Consider the following 19,976-nt stretch of genomic DNA (forward strand, 5'->3'; position numbering starts at 1 on the left):
AGTGTTAGAAGCAGTATCAGAGTCTGCTTTATTGGCCAAGTATGTGTATACATGTAGCATGTGGGCACATACAGGGAATTTTGCTCCCATTTAACGTGGCTCTCACTGTGCTTGCATGGTCAAGTTTTGTCAAAAGAATAGTTACTGAGGGAGACTCAGATGAGGAGCATCACTTGTACTGTGAAGGACCATCAGCTTTAACATTAAGAAACAGATGATTAAGAAACAAAAGAGCTATTACCAGTCAGATGCAAAGTTTTAAACACAGAAACACAAGTTTATTATGAAGCTTTATAACACAGCACAACACCAATTAACTTGTAAAACAGGAAAATAAAGACAGTAAATTAAGAAACATAATTTACTCTTATCATTCCAAAAATATCTGATTTCACATTGTGTTCTCTTTCATTGCAAACTGATTTTTATTTCTTTTATAGCAGAAAAAACTGATTGGAAAAAGGTACATTTCCCTCGACTTGTCGTTCTTTAACATTTGTACACAATTGATAATCTTCTGTGTAAATTCAGCATTTCGGGTCAAACACAGAATTGGATTACTTTTTAATTAATTTTCACACATAACAAAGCTGCTTTTGTGCCACTTGACCATCAGCTCAAAACAAATCACCTCTTTTGATGCTCAAATGGCCACGCTGTTTTCTGTCTGTGCTGGATCCAGGTATGTGTATGGGACTTCCAGACCCTGATTTCTGAGTTTGATCGCTTGACTCAAATTTTTAAGCTCTTCTTGGAAATCCTTGATCAGCATAAGTGGAATCTCCTCTGTGAAATGCTCTTCTGGGTAATTGCCAAGAGGAACCTGAAGTCAACAATGATATATATGAAAAAAATAGATTTATTCCCATAAATGCCCCCCAAAAAATAATGGACTAGAAACTATTCTTATAGCTGAGGTTGGCAAATGAAGGTCTTGGTATTGGCCTCTTCAGGCTTTCTGTTTCTGCTCTAGTTCAATTTCAGATTCCTGGAAAAATGTATTTGTTAATCAGTGTTGTAGCTTAATCACTAAACCTCAACGCTGAGTCCAGCCTCAGGTCTGAGTCCAAGTCTTTGAAGAAGAGGCCAAGTCAACTTCCTGTTCCCTGAGTCTGTGTCCTCAAGGTCGAATCTGAGTCAAGGTCTGAGACTATGTCCACTACTTCACTCTGACACAAATGACACAGCTGTCACTTTTGAAATGTCAAATAGCATCAGTGCAGCGCTTTTTAGAAGTGAGCAATGTCAGATATCTGTCAGACATTCTGAACAGTAAAAAAGAAATAAAAAAACACTCAGTAATTTCAGGTATTTAGTTCAGGTTTAGATGACGATACATAAGTAAACTCATTACTAAATGTGCCCCACCCATGATTTTGTCCTATATTTCTGGTAGTGGAAATGAAACAAGCCACAAATACATCAAACTCAGACATGTGTCTCTGCAGTGAGTGTACAGAATTAATTAATTAATCAATGTTTGGGGTTTTCTTTCCATTCAGCCATGTGTCACAACTAAACTAACTCAGTTCACATTAAAGAATCACACGGTTTTACATTAAATTTTGCTTTCACATGAAAATTATTTTGTAGTAACCAACATTCATCAATCACCATTCACAACAACAGTCAGCAGCATTGGTTTAGCACACATAAAAATAGTCCACTGTGTGTGCACCTGTTAATTCTCAGAGAACGAAGGTTTTTTTTTCTGGATTTTACAATAACTTACGAAATTCCTCTTTCAAGGTAGTTTTTTTGTATATGCGCATGTGTTGCATATCAAAATATTCAGAACAATCTCAGCTTTCTGAATGAGGGACATATATTTGTCTAGAACATGATATCAGGATATGAGCTATTAATGGAAGTGTGAAGACAAACTGACCAGGACACAGGAGAGGGTTGTTGGGGCTCTAAGGGTTAAAAGCAACAAACTTCACATGTATAATATTATATTAATTAATTAACTATTAATTATTAATATTAATATTTATTATTACTTATTAATTAATTAATTAATTATATTAATATTAATGTATAATATATTGACATGTATAATATTTCACAAAATGAACATAAAGCACAGCGTTAACTCATTAAATATGAATAATGTTAATACCCCCCCATCACACTTAGTATGAATGAGCACAAGCCAAGCCAAATCAGGCAGAATGTAAGAAATAAATGATTTACATATTTGATTTTTGGGACACTTACAAAGTCGCTGGACTGATGGCTGAGCAGCCACACAGTGGCCATGCCTTGAGCTGTTGCATTGACATCAGGAAAGGTCTGCAGCATTGTGGCTTCACTTGTTGTCCCCTTTTTTGTTGGTGGAGGATGTTGCAAAGAAGAGGGGCTGTTGGGCATCCAGCCACCATAGTCAAACTATAGTGGATAAATTCACTGGTTATTACTGAATATTTGAAGGACAGAAATATTATAATGTTGACAGAATTCTGATACCTGTCCTGAGTTTACAGCGGCATGCTGAGCAGAGCATGTGAAAATCACCATGGTGACAAACTTGATCAATTCAACCACAGTGGACAAACTCCTGGGAATTCCTGAGAATTAAAGACAGTCAATTATTCTACAAGCTGTTCTGACTTACAGATGTCTCCATATATCTTAATGCATTTTATGAGGGTAATGTGAAATTATTGTTACTAAGTAAAATATTATTTACTGTCACAATGGCTTCATATGTCTTTTGTGCCCACCTGAGTTTTCTTGTGAAAATGATCCATGTTCAAATATGTCACTGATCCACTTCTGCAGTTCAGAGTCTTTCTGGACATCAGCGTCACTCTTGTAGTAGTATTTAAGTATTCCCTGGACAAACCTTAGAAAAAAAAATGTGAATAAGGGCTCAAATAATATATAGATTATAGGTTTAATCATGTTTATTGTGGCTATGCTGCATTCACCACACTATGAAACAGCCTTGGGTCTTGACTAGCATCCACCCATGCAGGCAGCCAGTCCATCCCTGCCTTTCAAAAGTCATATCTGTCTGCTGCACGGTGGCTTAGTGGTTAGCACTGTTGCCTCACAGCGAGAAGGTTGTGGGTTCAGTTCCCGTGGCCTTTCTGTGTGGAGTTTGCATGTTCTCCCCATGTTTGTGTGGGTTTCCTCTGGGTGCTCCGATTTCCTCCCACATCCAAAGACATGCGGGTTAGGTGGACTGTAATCTTTAAAATTGTCCGTAGGTGTGTGGGTGTGTCTGTGTTTGTTTGTCTATTTGTGGCCCTGCAACAGACTGGCGTCCTGTCCTGGGTGTACCCCGCCTCGTGCTCTATGACTGCTGGGATAGGTTCCAGCCCCCCGCGACCCTTAATTGGACTAAGCGGTAGAAGATGAATGAATGAATGAATAAATGCATAAGAGCCACATTGTCCCCAGACTGAGACATGGCTCCACAGCCACTCAGTACTCCATAGCCACAAAAGCACAACAGAACCCCCTGACCCAGATACAGAGGGACAGTAAATGGCAAATGGAATGGACTGCATTTTATATGGTCAAAGCTGACCATATAGAACCAAGGATCCTCAGGCTACAAGCCCACCACATTAACCCCTTGACCATCACCTCCCCAACAACAACAATACCCTGTGCAACCAGCAGGCGAAAAGTGACCATGAGGACTACAGACCATGCAGCCACAAAAATAGGGCACAAAATTTTTGCAATGTCAAAAAAAAGGTGTTGACTTATTGAATGCCGCTGTTGACTTTTTATTCTTTCATGAGAACCGTCATTCTAGTGAGATTCTTACAAGAACTTTAATTCCAGTAGTTTCCAAAAACTTCATTTTTTTTTATCCAATACTGCCATAACATAATCTAATGATCTCTCGCTCACAAATAAAAAAAAACATCACCCAACTGTAACTCGTGGACATTCATTCCAACAACAAGATCTTCACAACAATATGACTAAAAACAACATGACACAAGGCGGCCAACAGTACCTGTGGATGATGTCCCAAAGTCTGAGCCCGTCATCTCTGTAGTAGAATTTTGGCACAGACTCCAGACCACGCTCGGCGATGTCATCTGGTATACAGAGTGAGGTGTAGGTGAGTGAAGACAGTGATCTCTTCAGGAGGGTGAACAAACCATCTCCACCAGATGCTGCAAACTAGGAAACAGACAAATATACAGTAGATCTTTTAAAGGCGCACAGAAAAACATTGAATTGCTACTTGTGTAATAACGATGTGCATCATTTGATACCTGTGTGAAAATTCCATCCTCTGATATGAGAAGAGTTCGGGCTAAGACGTTGATCTGCAGGGTGTAACGAGTGTGAGCAATGAGGAGCTGAAGAAAGAAGGGATAAGTCACAAACTATCACATTATTACCATTTAAAATGAAGACGACAAGGTAAAGGCAAATTTGAAAAATCTGCAATATGAAAAAAATATTTAAATGTAAATTATCACTACAGTAAGTTTGTATCTTCTCTTGCTCACCTTGTGGAGAGGATGCACCATGGGTAGGTTGTGAAGCATCGACACTGCAAAAACTTCAGCCACCAGGTGAGTGCGCAGCAGGTGAACACTGACCTGATGTTCATTGAAATCAGCACTTCTGACAAAAAGCTTTGCTGTCAGCCAGTCATACTCAGAATCAGCTGGCAAAAAGATCGGATTGTCTTCTGCAGGTTTCTGCTTCAGCTGCAGAGGAAGAAAAGTGATCATGGAAAGTAAGTCATCACATGTTCCTTTACCTCACAATATTTAAGTGATATTGCAGTACATTCTGCTTGGTAAAGGCCCAGTCAACCCGGGGGTGAACAAACACCCTGCCACATGTTCACAACAAAATGTCACAGGTGTGCACCCCACATGCACTCAACTGCTCTGAAGAAATGTACAAAATACACATTACTCCTGCAACTCTAGAATGAGGTGTTTTTTTATGTGCCATAGTGGTACCACCTTACCACAGTAGTGCCTCAGAGGTGCATATGTACGTGTCTGATAAAATGAGGTTGGACAGAAAAAATGATGAAGCAATTATTGTGAAATCAGATGTATTAATTTATATAGCTCCAAATCACGAGTTCAGAATTAGAATCGCCTTTATCATTGTAATTTGCATTGCAACGAGATTTGAGTTCACCTAAAGGCGCTTCACAAAACATCATTTAAACAAAGCAGAACAAAATGAATTAAAAAATTAAAAACATAAATAAGTAAAAAGAATACGACACTAAGACACGTAGTAACATAAAATACTATTGATAATACAGGGAAAAAAATGTGTCTTCAGTCCAGATTCAGATTCCAAATCTCTACAGAGCTTGATTGACGTGTCTATGCAGGCAGATTGTTCCACAGAGCTGGGGCACAATAAGAAAATGCTCTGTGACCTACTGACTTTTTATTGACCCTAAGGACATACAGAAGTCCTGCACCCTGTGAACACAGGGCCTGAGCCGGTACATAGGGCTCAACCAGGTTGACCAGGTAGGGAGGTGCCAGTCCATGAACAATTTTATAGGCCAGTAATAATACATTAAAGTCCAATCTCAGAGAGATTCGCTGATTAAGCGAGACAAAGGAACACCTCCGTTTCGGAGTGTTAAAGGACAAGTTGGGACATGCCTATCTCGGCTTTCAGTGCTTACCAGTCGAGTGAGTATAAGAGAAATTGTGGAGAGCTGGGCTTGTCCCAACTTGTTCTCTGGCACTCCGAAACGGAGGTGTTCCTTTGCCTCGCTTCATCAGCGAATCGGTCGTGACGTGCGAAGCCTCCGCGCGGCTTTCCATGACAAAATCTCTTGTTAAAAGTGAAATCTGCCGGAAAATGGCTGATGTCCAGCTCTTGTGATAACCAGAGAAATTGCACACGACGGTCCCGGCTCCACACAGCGATCCGTTTAGAAATGATGTGGTGGTTTCTGCCTCTCGATGGCAGCTCGGAGCGCGGCGTGCCGTGCGCCATTGTGGGCAGTCCTTAAAGCTGTAGTAACACTCATTCTCTGTGAAGCCCGTAAAATTTTCACCGAAAGCCAGAAAAATTTTTCGAATGGTTTCCAGCTGCCTGTCTCTAACAGTTTCTGAAAAAATTCTGATGGAAAAAAAGCCCAAATCATTCCACCATTTCCTCGCAATGAAACAACGATGAGAGGGGTGAACCAGTGCTCACTCAAAGCCTGCCCACAGGCAAATGACACAACCGACAGGCATGGAAAAACTCATGCATGCGCACGAAGGTTCAAGCTTGGCTGACGTAAAAACATATGAATCAAATCCATATAGTTTTTGAAAAAAATAAAAAGGTCGGATTCTTTTCTCACAGACCTCGTATAACACACGAACCTAAGCTAAGCGATAGCTGGTCAAATTGATGCCAATGTCTTACTGGACCAAGAAACATCATTTCAGCCTTATCAGAGTTTAAAAAAGTGGAAAGTTACTTGACATTAAGTATGAGCAAGTACACTACTATCTGTATCTGTTCAACCATCGAAATTATCTGTGCCCGCATCTGTACTTGTAGTGGGCGGGGCCTAAACCGGAAGTGGGTGTGGGGATACTCATGAGTCCCCAGCTGAGTGCTAACACATTGGAGTTTACCCCGGTAGATGAGAGGGTCGCCTCCCTGCGCCTTCGGGCAGTCAGGCAGAAAACTCTGACTAGGCCAAAGATCAATGATCGATTTTGTGATTATATCATCTGATCTGAGGCCGCATGTTTGGACACTCCGGTGAAGAGAGGGGCAGAGCTGTCAACTGATCACCATCTGGTGGTGAGTTGGATCAGAGGGTAGTGGAGGACTTTGGACAGACCTGGTGAGCCCAAACGGACAGTGCGGGAGAACTGGGAACATCTGGAGGAGCCCACTGTCTGACAGATCTTCAACTCACACCTCTGGCGGAGCTTTTCTAGCATCCCTGTGCAGGTTGGGGGAATTGAACCAGAATGGGCATTACTCAAAGCTTTCATTGCTGAAGCTGCAGCGGGGTGCTGTGGCCTGAAGGTCTTACATGCCTCAAGAGGTGGCAACCCTCAAACACCGTGGTGAACACCGGTGGTCAGGAAAGCCGTCTGACTGAAGAAGGAGTCCTTTCGGGATATGTGCCAATTACAGGGGCATCAGACTTCTCAGCCTTCCTGGTAAAGTCTACTCCAGGGTGCTGGAAAGGAGGGTTCAGCCAATAGTCGAACCTCTGATTGAAGAGGAAAAATGCGGGTTGCACCCTGGTTGTGGAACAGCTGACCAGCTGTTCACCCTCAAAAGGATCCTGGAGGGTGCCTGGGAGTATGCCTATCCAGTCTACATGTGTTTTGTGGACTTGGACTAGGTGTATGATCGGGTACCCCAGGAGATACTGTGGGAGGTGCTGCGAGAGTATGGAGTGAGGGGGTCCCTTCTCAGGGCCATCCAATCTCTGTACTCACAAAGTGAGACCTGTGTTCGTGTGCTCAGCAGTAAGTCAGACATGTTTCCAGTGGGGGTTGGCCTCCGCCAGGGCTGTGCTTTGTCACCAGTCCTGTTTGTAGTATTCATGGACAGGATATCGAGGCGTAGTCAGGGGAAGGTCTCAGATTTTGCCCTGCCCGGTTCCGCCTTATGGACTCGTCCCCTCTTTGTATCTGTCTGCCCTTCTATGCCCCTATTTTCGCCCTTTGGTTTTGAGTGGTTTGTATTATGGTATTCTCTGGTATTGTTTATCTTTAATGTTTCATTATCTGGGTTACATTCCTGTTGTCATTTATGTTGTTCTCGGTTATTGTTTCTCTTTTGTGATTTATTGCATTTCCTTTTTTACGGTAGGCTCTGGTTTTGTTTTCTGCTTATCATTTATTTTCTGGTCAGCCTATAGTTTGTTTTGCTATTTTTATTGTCTGCGATTGTTGTAACATTTATTCTTCAGTCATGATCAGTTCCGTTCTTGGTGGAAGCAGTTCCTTCTCCACAGTCAGCAACTTCTCCAGTCAGAGCGGTTATGATGCGCACCACTCCATGGTCGTCCATGGAACCAGCTGTGTGCACGCTCTTGGACACCTCTCCAGCACACCTTCCGCAGTGGATTTTGACCATGAACAGGTCTACAAAGTGTCCTCTTCTCTCCCTATCATCAGAGGCTTCACCGAAACAGGCCTTTGAATCCTTCAGGACTGTGAGTTCTTTTTCTTTTCTTTTTTTTTGGATTACTTTTGTGGCTGTGTTACTTTCCATTTTATATGTTGAGTAGGCAGTTCAGTTTCCTTGATCAATGTCCGGTTTGTTTCCTCTGAGTTGTTTCAGTATGTCCGTAATCTTCGTTTCTTTCTTTCTTTTTTTTTTTTTGTATGTTGGATTCCCCATTATTTTCTGGTCTGGTAAGGAGATGGTTGAGAATGTAACGTTGTTTCCCAGCATTATGGCTCAGCTGAATGCTTCTTTGGGCCCTTGTTAAAGATGCTATTTTTTTACTACCCCCAAAGGTCAGTCTGTTGGGTTTTGCATCTTTTACTTTCACTAGCTTTTCTGGGTTGGGCCCCATTTAGTTCTTTTGTTAGGTCAGCAGTTCTCCAGGGATATCATAGCTCTTCATCTCATCTTTCCCATTGGTTATGTTCCTACTCTCAGCAAGGTGTCTCCTTTGGTCATCTTTGCTTTTTTTCTCGAGGTTTATCTGTTCTTGTTTGCCCCCCAATTTGGTATGGTTGCTTTTTTCTCCTTTTACATTTAACCCTTTCGCAGTTTGGTAGCCCCAGTTGCGAGGCGTTTTCATGTGGCGCCGCGCGATGAACGGTTGCGTCCCGACGCGCGAATCTGTCTGCACGTCTTTTATTACAAAATCTCCTTTAACAGTGGAATGTCCAGATAAACTGCTGATCCCGACCTCTTCTGAAACTTCTCTGCTCTCTCACGACATCCTGGGTCAACAGAGGCTTAAATTTGGAAGTTTTCAGCTCGAAACAGGCTGACGACTGCGGCTCAGGGCGCAGTGCGCCGTCCGGCTCCATGGGCAGTCCTTAAGGCGACAGTAACGCTCCATAATCTCTCATCAGCCCTTAAAATTTTCACCGAAAACCGTCTGAATTTCTTGAATGGTGTCCACTCGGATCTGCCTCACAGTTTCTGAAAAAATTTTGATAAAGCAAAGCGCCAGTCTCTCAACAAGTTGTCAGACAAAGGAATTCCGATGGGAGGGGTGGACCAGTGCTCACTCAAAGCCTGCCCACAGGTGAATGACGCAACCGACAGGCGTGAAAAAACTCATGCATGCGCACGAGGGTTCAAGCTTGGCTGACGTAATTGCACGTGATTCAAATCCATATAGTTTTTTAAAAAAATAAAAAGGTCCGTTTCTTTTCTCACAGACCTCGTATTTTTCATAATTGCTTTTTTCTGTCACTTACTCATCTTGCTTTGGTCTGCTTTGTTTTTCACTCACTCACTCACTCACTCACTCACTCACTCACTCACTCACTCACTCACTCACTCACTCACTCACTCACTCACTCACTCACTCACTCACTCACTCACTCACTCACTCACTCACCTCTTTTCCCTCTTTGATTCACTAGACCACACCTCCTTCCAGAACCTTCTCGAACACCTGTTTCTTGTTCCACTGATTACTTCACCTGTGTTATTTAAGCCCTTCACTTTCTCCACTTCAGTGCCAGCTTGTTGATCTTTGCATCCTTGTTCCAGCCTTTTTTTTTTGTCTTGTTTTGCCACACAGTGTTTTTGATCTTGCTCTGTTATCTCGGATATTGCCTTTTGCTTCAGCCCATGAAACTGTGTCTCTTCGTACCTTTTGAACTCAGCCTGTGTTTGACCACACATTTTTGCCTTGTACTTACCTGTATCTTTGCCACCCTGCCTGCCTTTCTGTGTACCGGACCATGGCCTGCTTATAAGATAAAGTTCCTTTTACCTCCAACGTGTTGGCTGAGAGTTTGCATATTGTGTCCTCCCACCTTCTGTGCCACGTGACTACGTATCATGAGAGGAGGGGGGTTTGCAGTTTGGTTGGCTCAGGGTCTCATCACTGCTTTTTGCAGATGATGTAGTCATGTTGGCTTCATCTGCCTGTGACCTCCAGCACTCACTGGAACGGTTCGCAGCCGAGTGTGAAGCTGCTTGGGAGTGTCACTGTCATGTATCTGTTGCTGCTGTTTTTGTCTGTCATGCCCACCTGTCACTCCACTCTCATCTCCTGTCTTACCTTTGTCTCATCTGGCCACACCCTCTTCCCTGCACCTGTTTCACATCATGCTCTGATCACCCCCTGTGTATGTAAGCCTCATGTGACCTGTTGTCCTTTGCTAGTTCGTTGTGCCACCTGACTTGTGCATATGCCCTCATTCCAAGCTTTTCTTGTATTGCCATAGTTCTGTCCTCTGTAGCGGAGAGCTGTGATCAAACAGCCAACATCTTAAGCTTGCATTAAGCAGAGGCCATGAAGTTTAAACTCTGTACAGCAAGGCCTGGTATATCTCCAGGTGTCAAAGAGGAGATGCTCCAAGCCAGGCACAGCTTGGATCTGTGTCAAACCACCACCACTAATCAAGATTTAAGACTCCCCAAAGTGCATTCCTCATGGAGCTGTGAATTCTTATCAGTACTCCAAACCAGATGTATCAGCTCCCCTCTTACAATAAAGAACCCTCCACAGAAAAAGACACTTTCTTCACCAAAAGTCCTAAAAAGAGGTTTTTCACACTAGACTCAAAAGAAAACAACTCACTGAAGGATTACTATCAATCCACTGATTATGGCAAAGTTTCTTTGGTTCAAATCGACTCAGTATTACGTTTTTTCTAATTTCTACAAATAAATACAAAATCCAGCTATGGCGCAAGAGTGACCCCTGTTGGATGATCAGGGGAAGGGCAGGTGACCGACTCCTGCAGACTTAAAATTGTAACCACGTTTTTAAAAAGGAAATTTCATTGTATTGTTGTAACAAAAGGAAAAAAAGGGGGGGAAAGGAAACATGTCACTTTTTTCTATTTATGCATGAAAGTATTATATTTGATGTGTTATACTCTGTTCATTGGGGAATGTTTACTTAGTGTGTCTTTTTATATGTGTGTGTGGTATATAATCCCAGGTAAACCAGTTACAAGATTTATTCTACAGGACTTGTTTGGTTTCAAAACAGAATTTTAGGGCCACGCTGATTCATATATATAAAACTAAGACGAAGGAAACTCCAGAAACTACATTACCCAGAATTCTTGGGGGTGGAGCTTGTTAAACCTTTAAAAGAGCTGGCGCCCGGGAATTCACTCTCTAAGCTCTTTTCTCTTAACTCTTAGCTCTTCACTTTTCTGCATTTGCCGTACGCTTCTTGAGTCTAAAGATGCGGCCTAGCCATCAACAAAACAATTTATGACTCTTTGTTAAAAGCCATGTGCTACTTAAAACTCCTTTCTTGTTTTGTTCAATTACTTTTTCCGACAGATAACTTTTGCAACTTTTGTCAAGTTAAACGCGCAGGCGCCTTTAACTTCCTTTTTCGAATTTTCAAATTAAACCTTTTTTCCTTTCTTCAACTCAAAATTCCTTTCACGAACATTCTTCTTCTAAAGTCAGCTATTTTTGCATTGAGTATTGATTTCACTCAGCTTCCAAAAGATGACGACGAAAGACAAATTTTTGATTTTTGATAGAGAATAAAGATGCTCAAACCTTTATTCTGATGAGCCAGACTCCAGAGTGCTGCAGAGAAAAACATCCAGGTCAGCTGAGACGTTCAACAGCGACTTGAACCGCCACCGTGAAATCAGAGCACAACAACAGAAATCATCCCCGCAACTGACAAAACCGAGTGGTTCGGACCGGCAGAGCCTCTTTGTCAAGGTCCCTGACAAAGCTGTGTGACAGAAGGAGCGTTGACTGAACCAGACGGCGGATGGAGCGTCGACTGAACCAGTCGGCGTCCAGCATCGGACCTCACAGAGACCCGCTGCACTGCGCAAAGTAAGACTGGGTTATGTTGTCAGATAAATGGAGTGGCTTTATTTAACTCGATTCAAAATCATTAATCTTCTCTCAAGTTAATAAATACCAAAGTAAATTTCCTGTTAAATTAGGATGAATCTTACTCCTAAAACTCCTGCTATGAAACCAAATTATCTGAACGTCATATAATCATTGCTCATTGAATGTCGTCATCATTAAATTGCTCACTGTGATGTCCTGTTATTAATGTCCTGTTATTTAACTCCTGCCAGAGTTAAATAAATATCTTAAATGTGTGAAGTTGTCTGTGATTTTTGTATGGTTTTACAAAGGGTGTCAGATCTGACCTGTGTAGCTTACGCCTGAAAGTTTGAGACTGATTTTAATATTTCCTATCGACTGACCCTAAAATCAATGATATGATAACCTGGTTGTAATAACATTAAGGCAGCGGTGGTCGAGGTAAAATTATCCACAGGTGATAATTTTCAATATTCCAAACACATTATTATATTCATCCTGTGGCTTTCTACCTACACCTCTCACCTCATTTGACCCTAGCTCACTTTGTTGACCTTGATTCTGCCTACACCTTTGAACCTGCTTCTCTGTGACTGAACCTCACTTGTTTCTTGACCTTTTTTTGTCACCACCCTGTGTACCTCCACTAATTGGATTGCCTTCCTGTGTACCGAACCTCATTCTGTTTTTTGATAAAACGTTTACAAATCCAACACCTGAATTATGAGTCTGCGTGTGTGTCCATCTGCCTCCCATGCCATGTCTCCTCAGTTCCTGACAGGTTTACATGTTCAGTTGGCAAAAACTTTACACTGAATGCCCTTCCTGATGCAACTCCCCATTACATGGAAAATGGGCAGTGGTGGTGTTTGACTGGAAACTTTTCACACGTGAAAGAAGTGCACTCACTGCTTGGCCACTGATGCAATTAGATATTTATCAATCAATCAATCAATCAATCAATCAACCCACAGCGGAGGACAGGATTGGACTGGACTCCCCTGAAATCTGATTGGACACAGATGATTGACATGTCACGGAACTGCACGTCTGGTTGAAAAGAGCTGCATTTTGAAATCAGTGACACATATTAACTGCTAGGCTCCTCCAGTATATATATATATATTGTGTACCACAAAAAGTTCAATTCCACCTTAGTAGAAGAAGAAAAAAGTTTGATTTAAATTTGAACTGAACACGCTGTTTGAACCATGGACTCATAATGACACCAAAGTTATATTAGTGAGTAAATGACCGTATTTTATGCCTGAAATGTGGTCCAGGTTTTCTCCTTTAATTCGAGTTTCCTTATATATGCGTTTGTCTCCAGTGATTTTTAAAATGAACAGGCAGCTGTTGATTCATGAGATATAACGTGAAGATGCTCACACTGAAAGAAATACAAGTAATTTACTCCTCTGTTCTGTATAAAACCTTTGTAACCTCTTAATTTTGCTCTCTGAAGGACTTATTTTTAAATAATCTCTTAATTTTGCTGTTTGAGTGACACACCAGTGACACAACTTTAGATAAATCTAAAGTTATCTTCCTTAAACTCAAACTGAAACATACCTCTACAACTTGATATAAATCAATTAAAAATATAAAATCCAGCTTCCTGATGAAGTGGTGTAGAGGAGGACTTTCTTAAAAAGTAGACCCGATAGTTCAGCTACAATTTGCCAGAAAGTACATCTGAGATGCAAGCCTAGATTTGATCTTTTAGTGAAAGAAACATTTGTATTTCTTCATAATGTAAATAAAGGCCAAGACATATTCAGTGACTTGAAAATGTTCATGTATCCATCCCCTGACTTGTCTGAAGAAAACTGACAATAAAACTGATTATTATTTACAGGTATTATCAAGTTTTAGAGATTTGCTTTCAGTTTGAGTTTGAGGAAGATATCTTAGAAATTTTTATTCTTTATATTTTTTTGCATTTCTTGTATTTGAAATAGCATAAACAAAGTACAATGTGTGAAATACCAAGTGTTCCAATACTTCTGGAGGGCACTGTATCCTAACCTTATGATGAGTGCAAAATGAGTGTGGTATTATTACTGTTTTGTTTAAGAATATTTAATTTTCTCTGTTGCTGCACTTTGTGTGAAATCATAGTCATATCATACATAATATTGATATGACAATATTGAGATACTATACTTTGGCCATATTGGACAGCCCTACTGTCAACTAGCTGAAAACTTTCAATATTAATTTACATCTACATAAAAAAAAAAATGCTTAAAGTGACAGGGGGTTAAGATTCAAGATTCAATACTTTATTGCCATGCAACCAATGCAAGTTGCTAGGGATTTGTTTCAGTGTGCTCGTAAACAAGAGACATAAAAGCATAAGCATACACACAATACTCCACATAAAATCATGCACATTATATCTGAAGAAAAAAAAATAGACCCCCTTAACCTGAGTCAGGTTAAAGTGTCAAGTGCAAACATAGACTCTCAGCAGTGGCTTGTTAAAGTGCTAAGTGCAGTAGTACAAAAGAGGGCTGTAATTAGGGGGTCTGGAGCCCCCAGAGAAGCTGAAAGGCAAAAAAAGAAAAATTCTTAAAGATGCTTGGCTGGTCAGTAACACACAGTTACTGAAATGTGTGGTGGGTTTTACAAATAAATCTATATTTGTAAATGTAATTTTTTTGATTTGTAAAAAAAAGGCAATTTGAAAAGTGAAAATTCTGTTTTTAAGTCCATCACTTTTAGCGAATGTATGTTCACACCACTGAGCAGCCACACATGAGACGTCAGCCAACCACTGATGTCAGGAAACTAATGTACTCATAATGCAATGTGGCATGTGTGTCTAAACGATAAAACCTTCAAAATTAGTGCATTACTTTAAAATAAAACATATAGCTGATATTTCACTTTGTAAAATGACAGATGTGATATTAATTTAAATAACTTGTCTGGAATTAGTTTGTTTAAAATTATAACCATAAGTCAAAACTGTCTGTCTGTGCAAGACTCCAGTGAAACGACCGGCAGGTCTGTATGGTGTGAAGAGAAATTATCTTTTTTTTCTGCTCTATCTGATCACCGGGTCTCTTTTGCTGAGAGAAGGCTGATCTGAGATAGAAGCGCTGACTTGTTGATGTGTCAGTAGCTGCCGTGTACTCAGGGCTTAATTTGAGGGGGAGCAAGCCGGAGCGCGCTCCGGAACCTCGGACGCTGGCTCCACCAGCTATTTATCCCTTTATCTACGGCGATGGTGCCCACGCCATATTTTCCATATGCGTATTTTGTTTTACCATAACTCTGCCATAGTTTGTCCAATCCGAATGGTTCAAAGGGCATTGTAAAGCTAACACCAAGGGCTTTCCAATGATCTATGATGTATTACGGTAAACATAGCCTGTGATGTCATAATGCAGAGGAAAAACACGGACGTTTCACACTAGTGCGCCGCTGATTCTCATTACCGTAAGTTCTCATGTAAGCCCTCAATCTGAAAAATTTCAACACTGACAGCAAGCCAAGAACCCGTGCTCTCCAACAGTATGCTATATGTTGCATATATTACGTTAAAGTACGTTCGGTGACTTTTGAAATGAGGGAAAGTATGAAAAAGAGCGCAAAAGTGGCAGAAAACAGACAGACAGAGACAGACAGCAAACATAAATGTAGTAATTTTTGAGGAAAAGGCAGGGTGTTAGTGTCATTTGTGAAGGTGTGTGTGCGTGTTTGTGTGGGTGTGCAGTTTATTTTAAGTGTGACGCACAGCATTGTTCGCAAGCCCCCCCCCCCCCCCTTCTTTTTTTTTCCTGCACCGGAGCCACCCATCCTCTGCGCTCCGGGACCTCCCACTTTACAAATTAAGCACTGCATGTACTGAAGTCAACACTGAAAGTTATCGGTTTAGCTTTTATCTATAACTTCTAAATTCTTTAGGGATTTATCGGTTTAGCTTTATAAAAGCTAACTTTTCAGTTATTGGATTAACGGTTATCGAAACTAACTTTTTGGTTAGCTGTGCCCACCACTGGTAACATGTATTAAGTAAATGAAATTAAGTAAATGAATTAAGTTCTTTGAAATTATGTTTCTTAATTTCAAAGAATTTAAACCAATTGAAACAATTCAATTAATTTGGTTCAAGTATTTTCTTTTTCAATGTAGGCATAACCAAGGAATGATATGTAACACCTTTAGTTTGAATGATGCTCTTCTTTATCAACATTCAAGTATCAGAATTATTCCGGAGTATCAGCAATATTTGTATAAGGTATGTTCACCTGAGAGGGCAGCATGATGGCTTAGTGGTTAGTACCATTACCTCACAGCAAGAAAGTTCCCAGGTTTGCTTCTGACCTGGTTCTTTCTGTGTGGAGTCTGCATTTTCTCTCTCTCACATGCATGATCCTTAATTGGAATAGGTGGGTTTAGAAAATGAAAGTTCACCTGAATAGCGATTGGCATCATCTTGTCATCAGGAGTTTTGTGTAGCAGGACGAGGGGAGCCGCTAAGTACTGCTTCTTCCCATTGATGGTGTTTGTTTCTAGTCCATCTAGATGACTGTAGTCACACAGGAATATGTTGCCATTCTGTTTTAAAGAACAACCCCAGTTACAGTGAAGATCAGAAACAAGTTGAATAACAGTGTGTGCAGTGTGAATATTACACTACAACTATTGTATAATTTAATTGAAACACACACCATTCCCACATATTATATGTCCAGTGACAAAACATGGACATAGGAACTCATCCCTCAAACTAACAATCAATCAGTACACCAAATAAAAGCATACCTGCATTTCTGTAGCCAGGCATTTTGCATCATGCAGGAACACCATCTCATCAGTGACAGGGAAATTCTTTGGCAGGGCTTTGCAGCGTTGGATGAACATGGGGTTGATTCCATTTAGATACTGGTAGCCAAAAAACGCATCTTCCTTCCAATGTTCCTCGACATAATCTGTTGATAAAAAGGCTTAGCTTGTAAACTTTAGCTTTACTGATGCACTTGTGTTATCAATAAGCTGCAGTGTGTAGTTTTTCCACTCAATTTTTTACTGAGTGCTCCCTTGTCCCAATATTGATGAGTCAGTTTCTCTAATCACATCACAAAAAAAGGCAATACATCTTCAGGGTTGTCATGGGTGTCTTGGTGTTGTCCCTAATGAGTCTCCTTTTTACATGACCATTTAGTTTTTGAGAAGTGCCTCCAGACAAATTTACCATATAGCAAATTATACAGTATTTTTTTTTTGTCTTTCTGATGCCTGATTCTGTTTTTTCTCTCTGTTTAAGGTGCAGCTCCATCCAGAGATGGGAGTTGTATTCGTGTTGGCGATCCTCCTGTCCTGTGCGCCAATAGCATTTCTTGTATATTCGTCCGTGAATTGTTCTGTAATTTATGTTTGTAGCATGGCCCAAGCAGAGGGTCACCCCTTTGAGTCTGGTCTGCTTGAGGTTTCTTCCTCAGAGGGAGTTTTTCCTTACCACTGTTGCTCTGGGGATTGGTAAGGTTAGACCTTACCTGTGTGAAGCTCTTTGAGGCAACTCTGTTGTGATTTGGTGCTATATAAATGAAAATAAATTGAAGGTTTCTGTGTACCTTTGTGTTTGTTTCATTAAATTAAAACAAGAAGAACAACAAAAAAAGGGGAAATGTCAAATGTTGAACACTTCCTGGATCAACACTTCCTGGTTTGACAATAGATGAGATCTTGTGGAATCTCACGGGAATTCAGTGGCAAGTTTACACTGTAAAAGGAAGTGCCAAATTTTGAGCCTACAGTGAAACAGGAAATGTCAAATGTTGAATAGTTCCTGGATCGACACTTCCTGGATGACAATAGATGAGATCTCGTGAGATCTTGCAGGAATTCAGTGACAAGTTGAGACGGAAACATGAAGTGCCAAATTTTGAGTCCACAGTGAAACAGGAAATGTCAAATGTTGAACACTTCCTGGCATGTGCAGAGCAAGAGGGGAGGCCAGGGTGGCAGTGGACTCCCCTGAAATCTGATTTTGTGGAATCTCACAGGAATTCAGTGGCAAGTTCACACTGAAACAGGAAGTGCCAAATTTTGAACCCACAGTGAAACTGGAAATATCAAATGTTGAACACTTCCTGGATTGACAATAGAGATCTTGTGGAATCTTACCAGAATTCAGTGGCAAGTTGAGACTGAAACAGGAAGTGCCAAATTTTGAGTCCACAGTGAAACAGAAAATGTCAAATGTTTACCTTTAAAAAGTTTTTTCTTTTTTATAATTCCCCTTGTTTTTTAGTTAAGTTGTTCTTCAGTATGTTGTTTTTGCTGTTGTATTTAATCCTCTGTTAGGTTTCTGTGTACCTTTGTGTTTGTTTCATTAAATTAAAACAACAAAAAAAGGGAAATGTCAAATGTTGAACACTTCCTGGATCAACACTTCCTGGTTTGACAATAGATGAGATCTTGTGGAATCTCACGGGAATTCAGTGGCAAATTTACACTGTAAAAGGAAGTGCCAAATTTTGAGCCTACAGTGAAACAGGAAATGTCAAATGTTGAATAGTTCCTGGATCGACACTTCCAGGATGACAATAGATGAGATCTCGCAGGAACTCAGTGGCAAGCTGAGACTGAAACATGAAGTGCCAAATTTTGAGTCCACAGTGAAACAGGAAATGTCAAATGTTGAACACTTCCTGGCATGGCAGAGTTAGAGGGGAGGTCAGGGTGGCACTGGACCCCCATGAAATCTGATTGGACAGCCCAGGTACCACGCCAGATGATTGACATGTCACGGCACTGCACATGTGGTTGAAATGAGCAAGCTTCATTTTGAAATCAGTGACACATATTGACTGCTAGGTCCCTCCTGTACAGTAGCTGGTGTACCACAAAAGTTGTAATCCACCTTAGTAGAAGAAGAAAAAGTTTCGAGCTAGATTTGAACCTGAACATGTCATCTGAATCATGGACTCCTAATGACACCAAAGTTATATCAGTGAGTAAATGACCGTATTTTACTGTATGCCAGAACTGAGGTCCTAGTCATTAAAAGCGGCATTCTCCTTTAATATGGGTTGCCTTTATATATATATATATATATATATATATATATATATATATATATATATATATATACGTGTTTCTCCGGTGATGTTAGATGAATAAAACGAGCAAACAGCAGCTGATTCATACTCTGCTGGTTTATATGAAACGTAAGATGCTTGGGTTAAATGAAATAGAGCTACTTTATTCCTCATCTGTTCTGTATAAAAGCTCTGGACTTCACCACAGTGCTCCTGTGTTGTGAGAGCGGTGACCAAAAGCCGGTGATTTACATCAGTAGCACCTTATTTAATGATTGCTTCACAGCGGTTATGTTCAACAGCACAAGACATCTAGAAGTTGTGTCTTTTATTGAAGTAAAGACAGTTATTTTAGTTATTTGAAGAAACATGATCGAGAATAATATGTTTCGTTTAACAAGTCCAGTATAAGGACTGGAAGGCCTTTTTTAATAAGTGACTGATTTGTTCATTTTCACTGTTGCTGCACTTTGTCTGAAATCATAGTTATATCGTATAATATCATATCGATAGAGATATAATATTTGGCTTCAATATTGAGACACGATAATTTGGCCATATTGTGCAGCCCTACTGTCAACTAGCTGAAAGGTTTGAATATTAATTTACATCTACACTCAACAAAAATATAAACGCAACACTTTTGGTTTTGCTCCCATTTTGTATGAGATGAACTCAAAGATCTAAAACATTTTCCACATACACAATATCACCATTTCCCTCAAATATTGTTCACAAACCAGTCTAAATCTGTGATAGTGAGCACTTCTCCTTTGCTGAGATAATCCATCCCACCTCACAGGTGTGCCATACCAAGATGCTGATTAGACACCATGATTAATGCACAGGTGTGCCTTAGACTTAGTGGACCAACATTCCACAGGCCACAATTGACAACCTGATCAACTCTATGCGAAGGAGATGTGTTGCACTGCATGGGGCAAATGGTGGTCACACCAGATACTGACTGGT

The 19,976-nt window shown here is 40.6% G+C and overlaps 1 protein-coding gene across 4 annotated transcripts in view; it reads right to left on the minus strand.

Moving 5' to 3' along the window:
* Positions 1–249: 249 nt before the first annotated feature.
* The window catches only part of LOC117525900 (arachidonate 15-lipoxygenase B-like), a 33,411-nt gene continuing 13,684 nt past the window's right edge, over positions 250–19,976 (minus strand). For 3 of the 4 annotated variants that reach the window (XM_034187845.1, XM_034187844.1, XM_034187847.1), the window contains 9 exons: positions 16,726–16,892; positions 16,375–16,518; positions 4,485–4,688; positions 4,245–4,331; positions 3,980–4,149; positions 2,727–2,848; positions 2,470–2,570; positions 2,221–2,391; positions 644–823 (listed from right to left, as the gene is read on the minus strand). In XM_034187845.1, coding sequence (XP_034043736.1) covers positions 644–823; positions 2,221–2,391; positions 2,470–2,570; positions 2,727–2,848; positions 3,980–4,149; positions 4,245–4,331; positions 4,485–4,688; positions 16,375–16,518; positions 16,726–16,892 — 1,346 coding nt within the window. Of the gene's footprint in view, positions 824–2,220; positions 2,392–2,469; positions 2,571–2,726; positions 2,849–3,979; positions 4,150–4,244; positions 4,332–4,484; positions 4,689–16,374; positions 16,519–16,725; positions 16,893–19,976 lie in introns of all 4 variants that reach the window. The other variant, XM_034187846.1, reaches the window with a different exon arrangement.

Source organism: Thalassophryne amazonica, chromosome 15 (genome assembly GCF_902500255.1).
Source record: "Thalassophryne amazonica chromosome 15, fThaAma1.1, whole genome shotgun sequence".
In the NCBI taxonomy this organism is placed as follows: Eukaryota; Metazoa; Chordata; class Actinopteri; order Batrachoidiformes; family Batrachoididae; genus Thalassophryne; species Thalassophryne amazonica.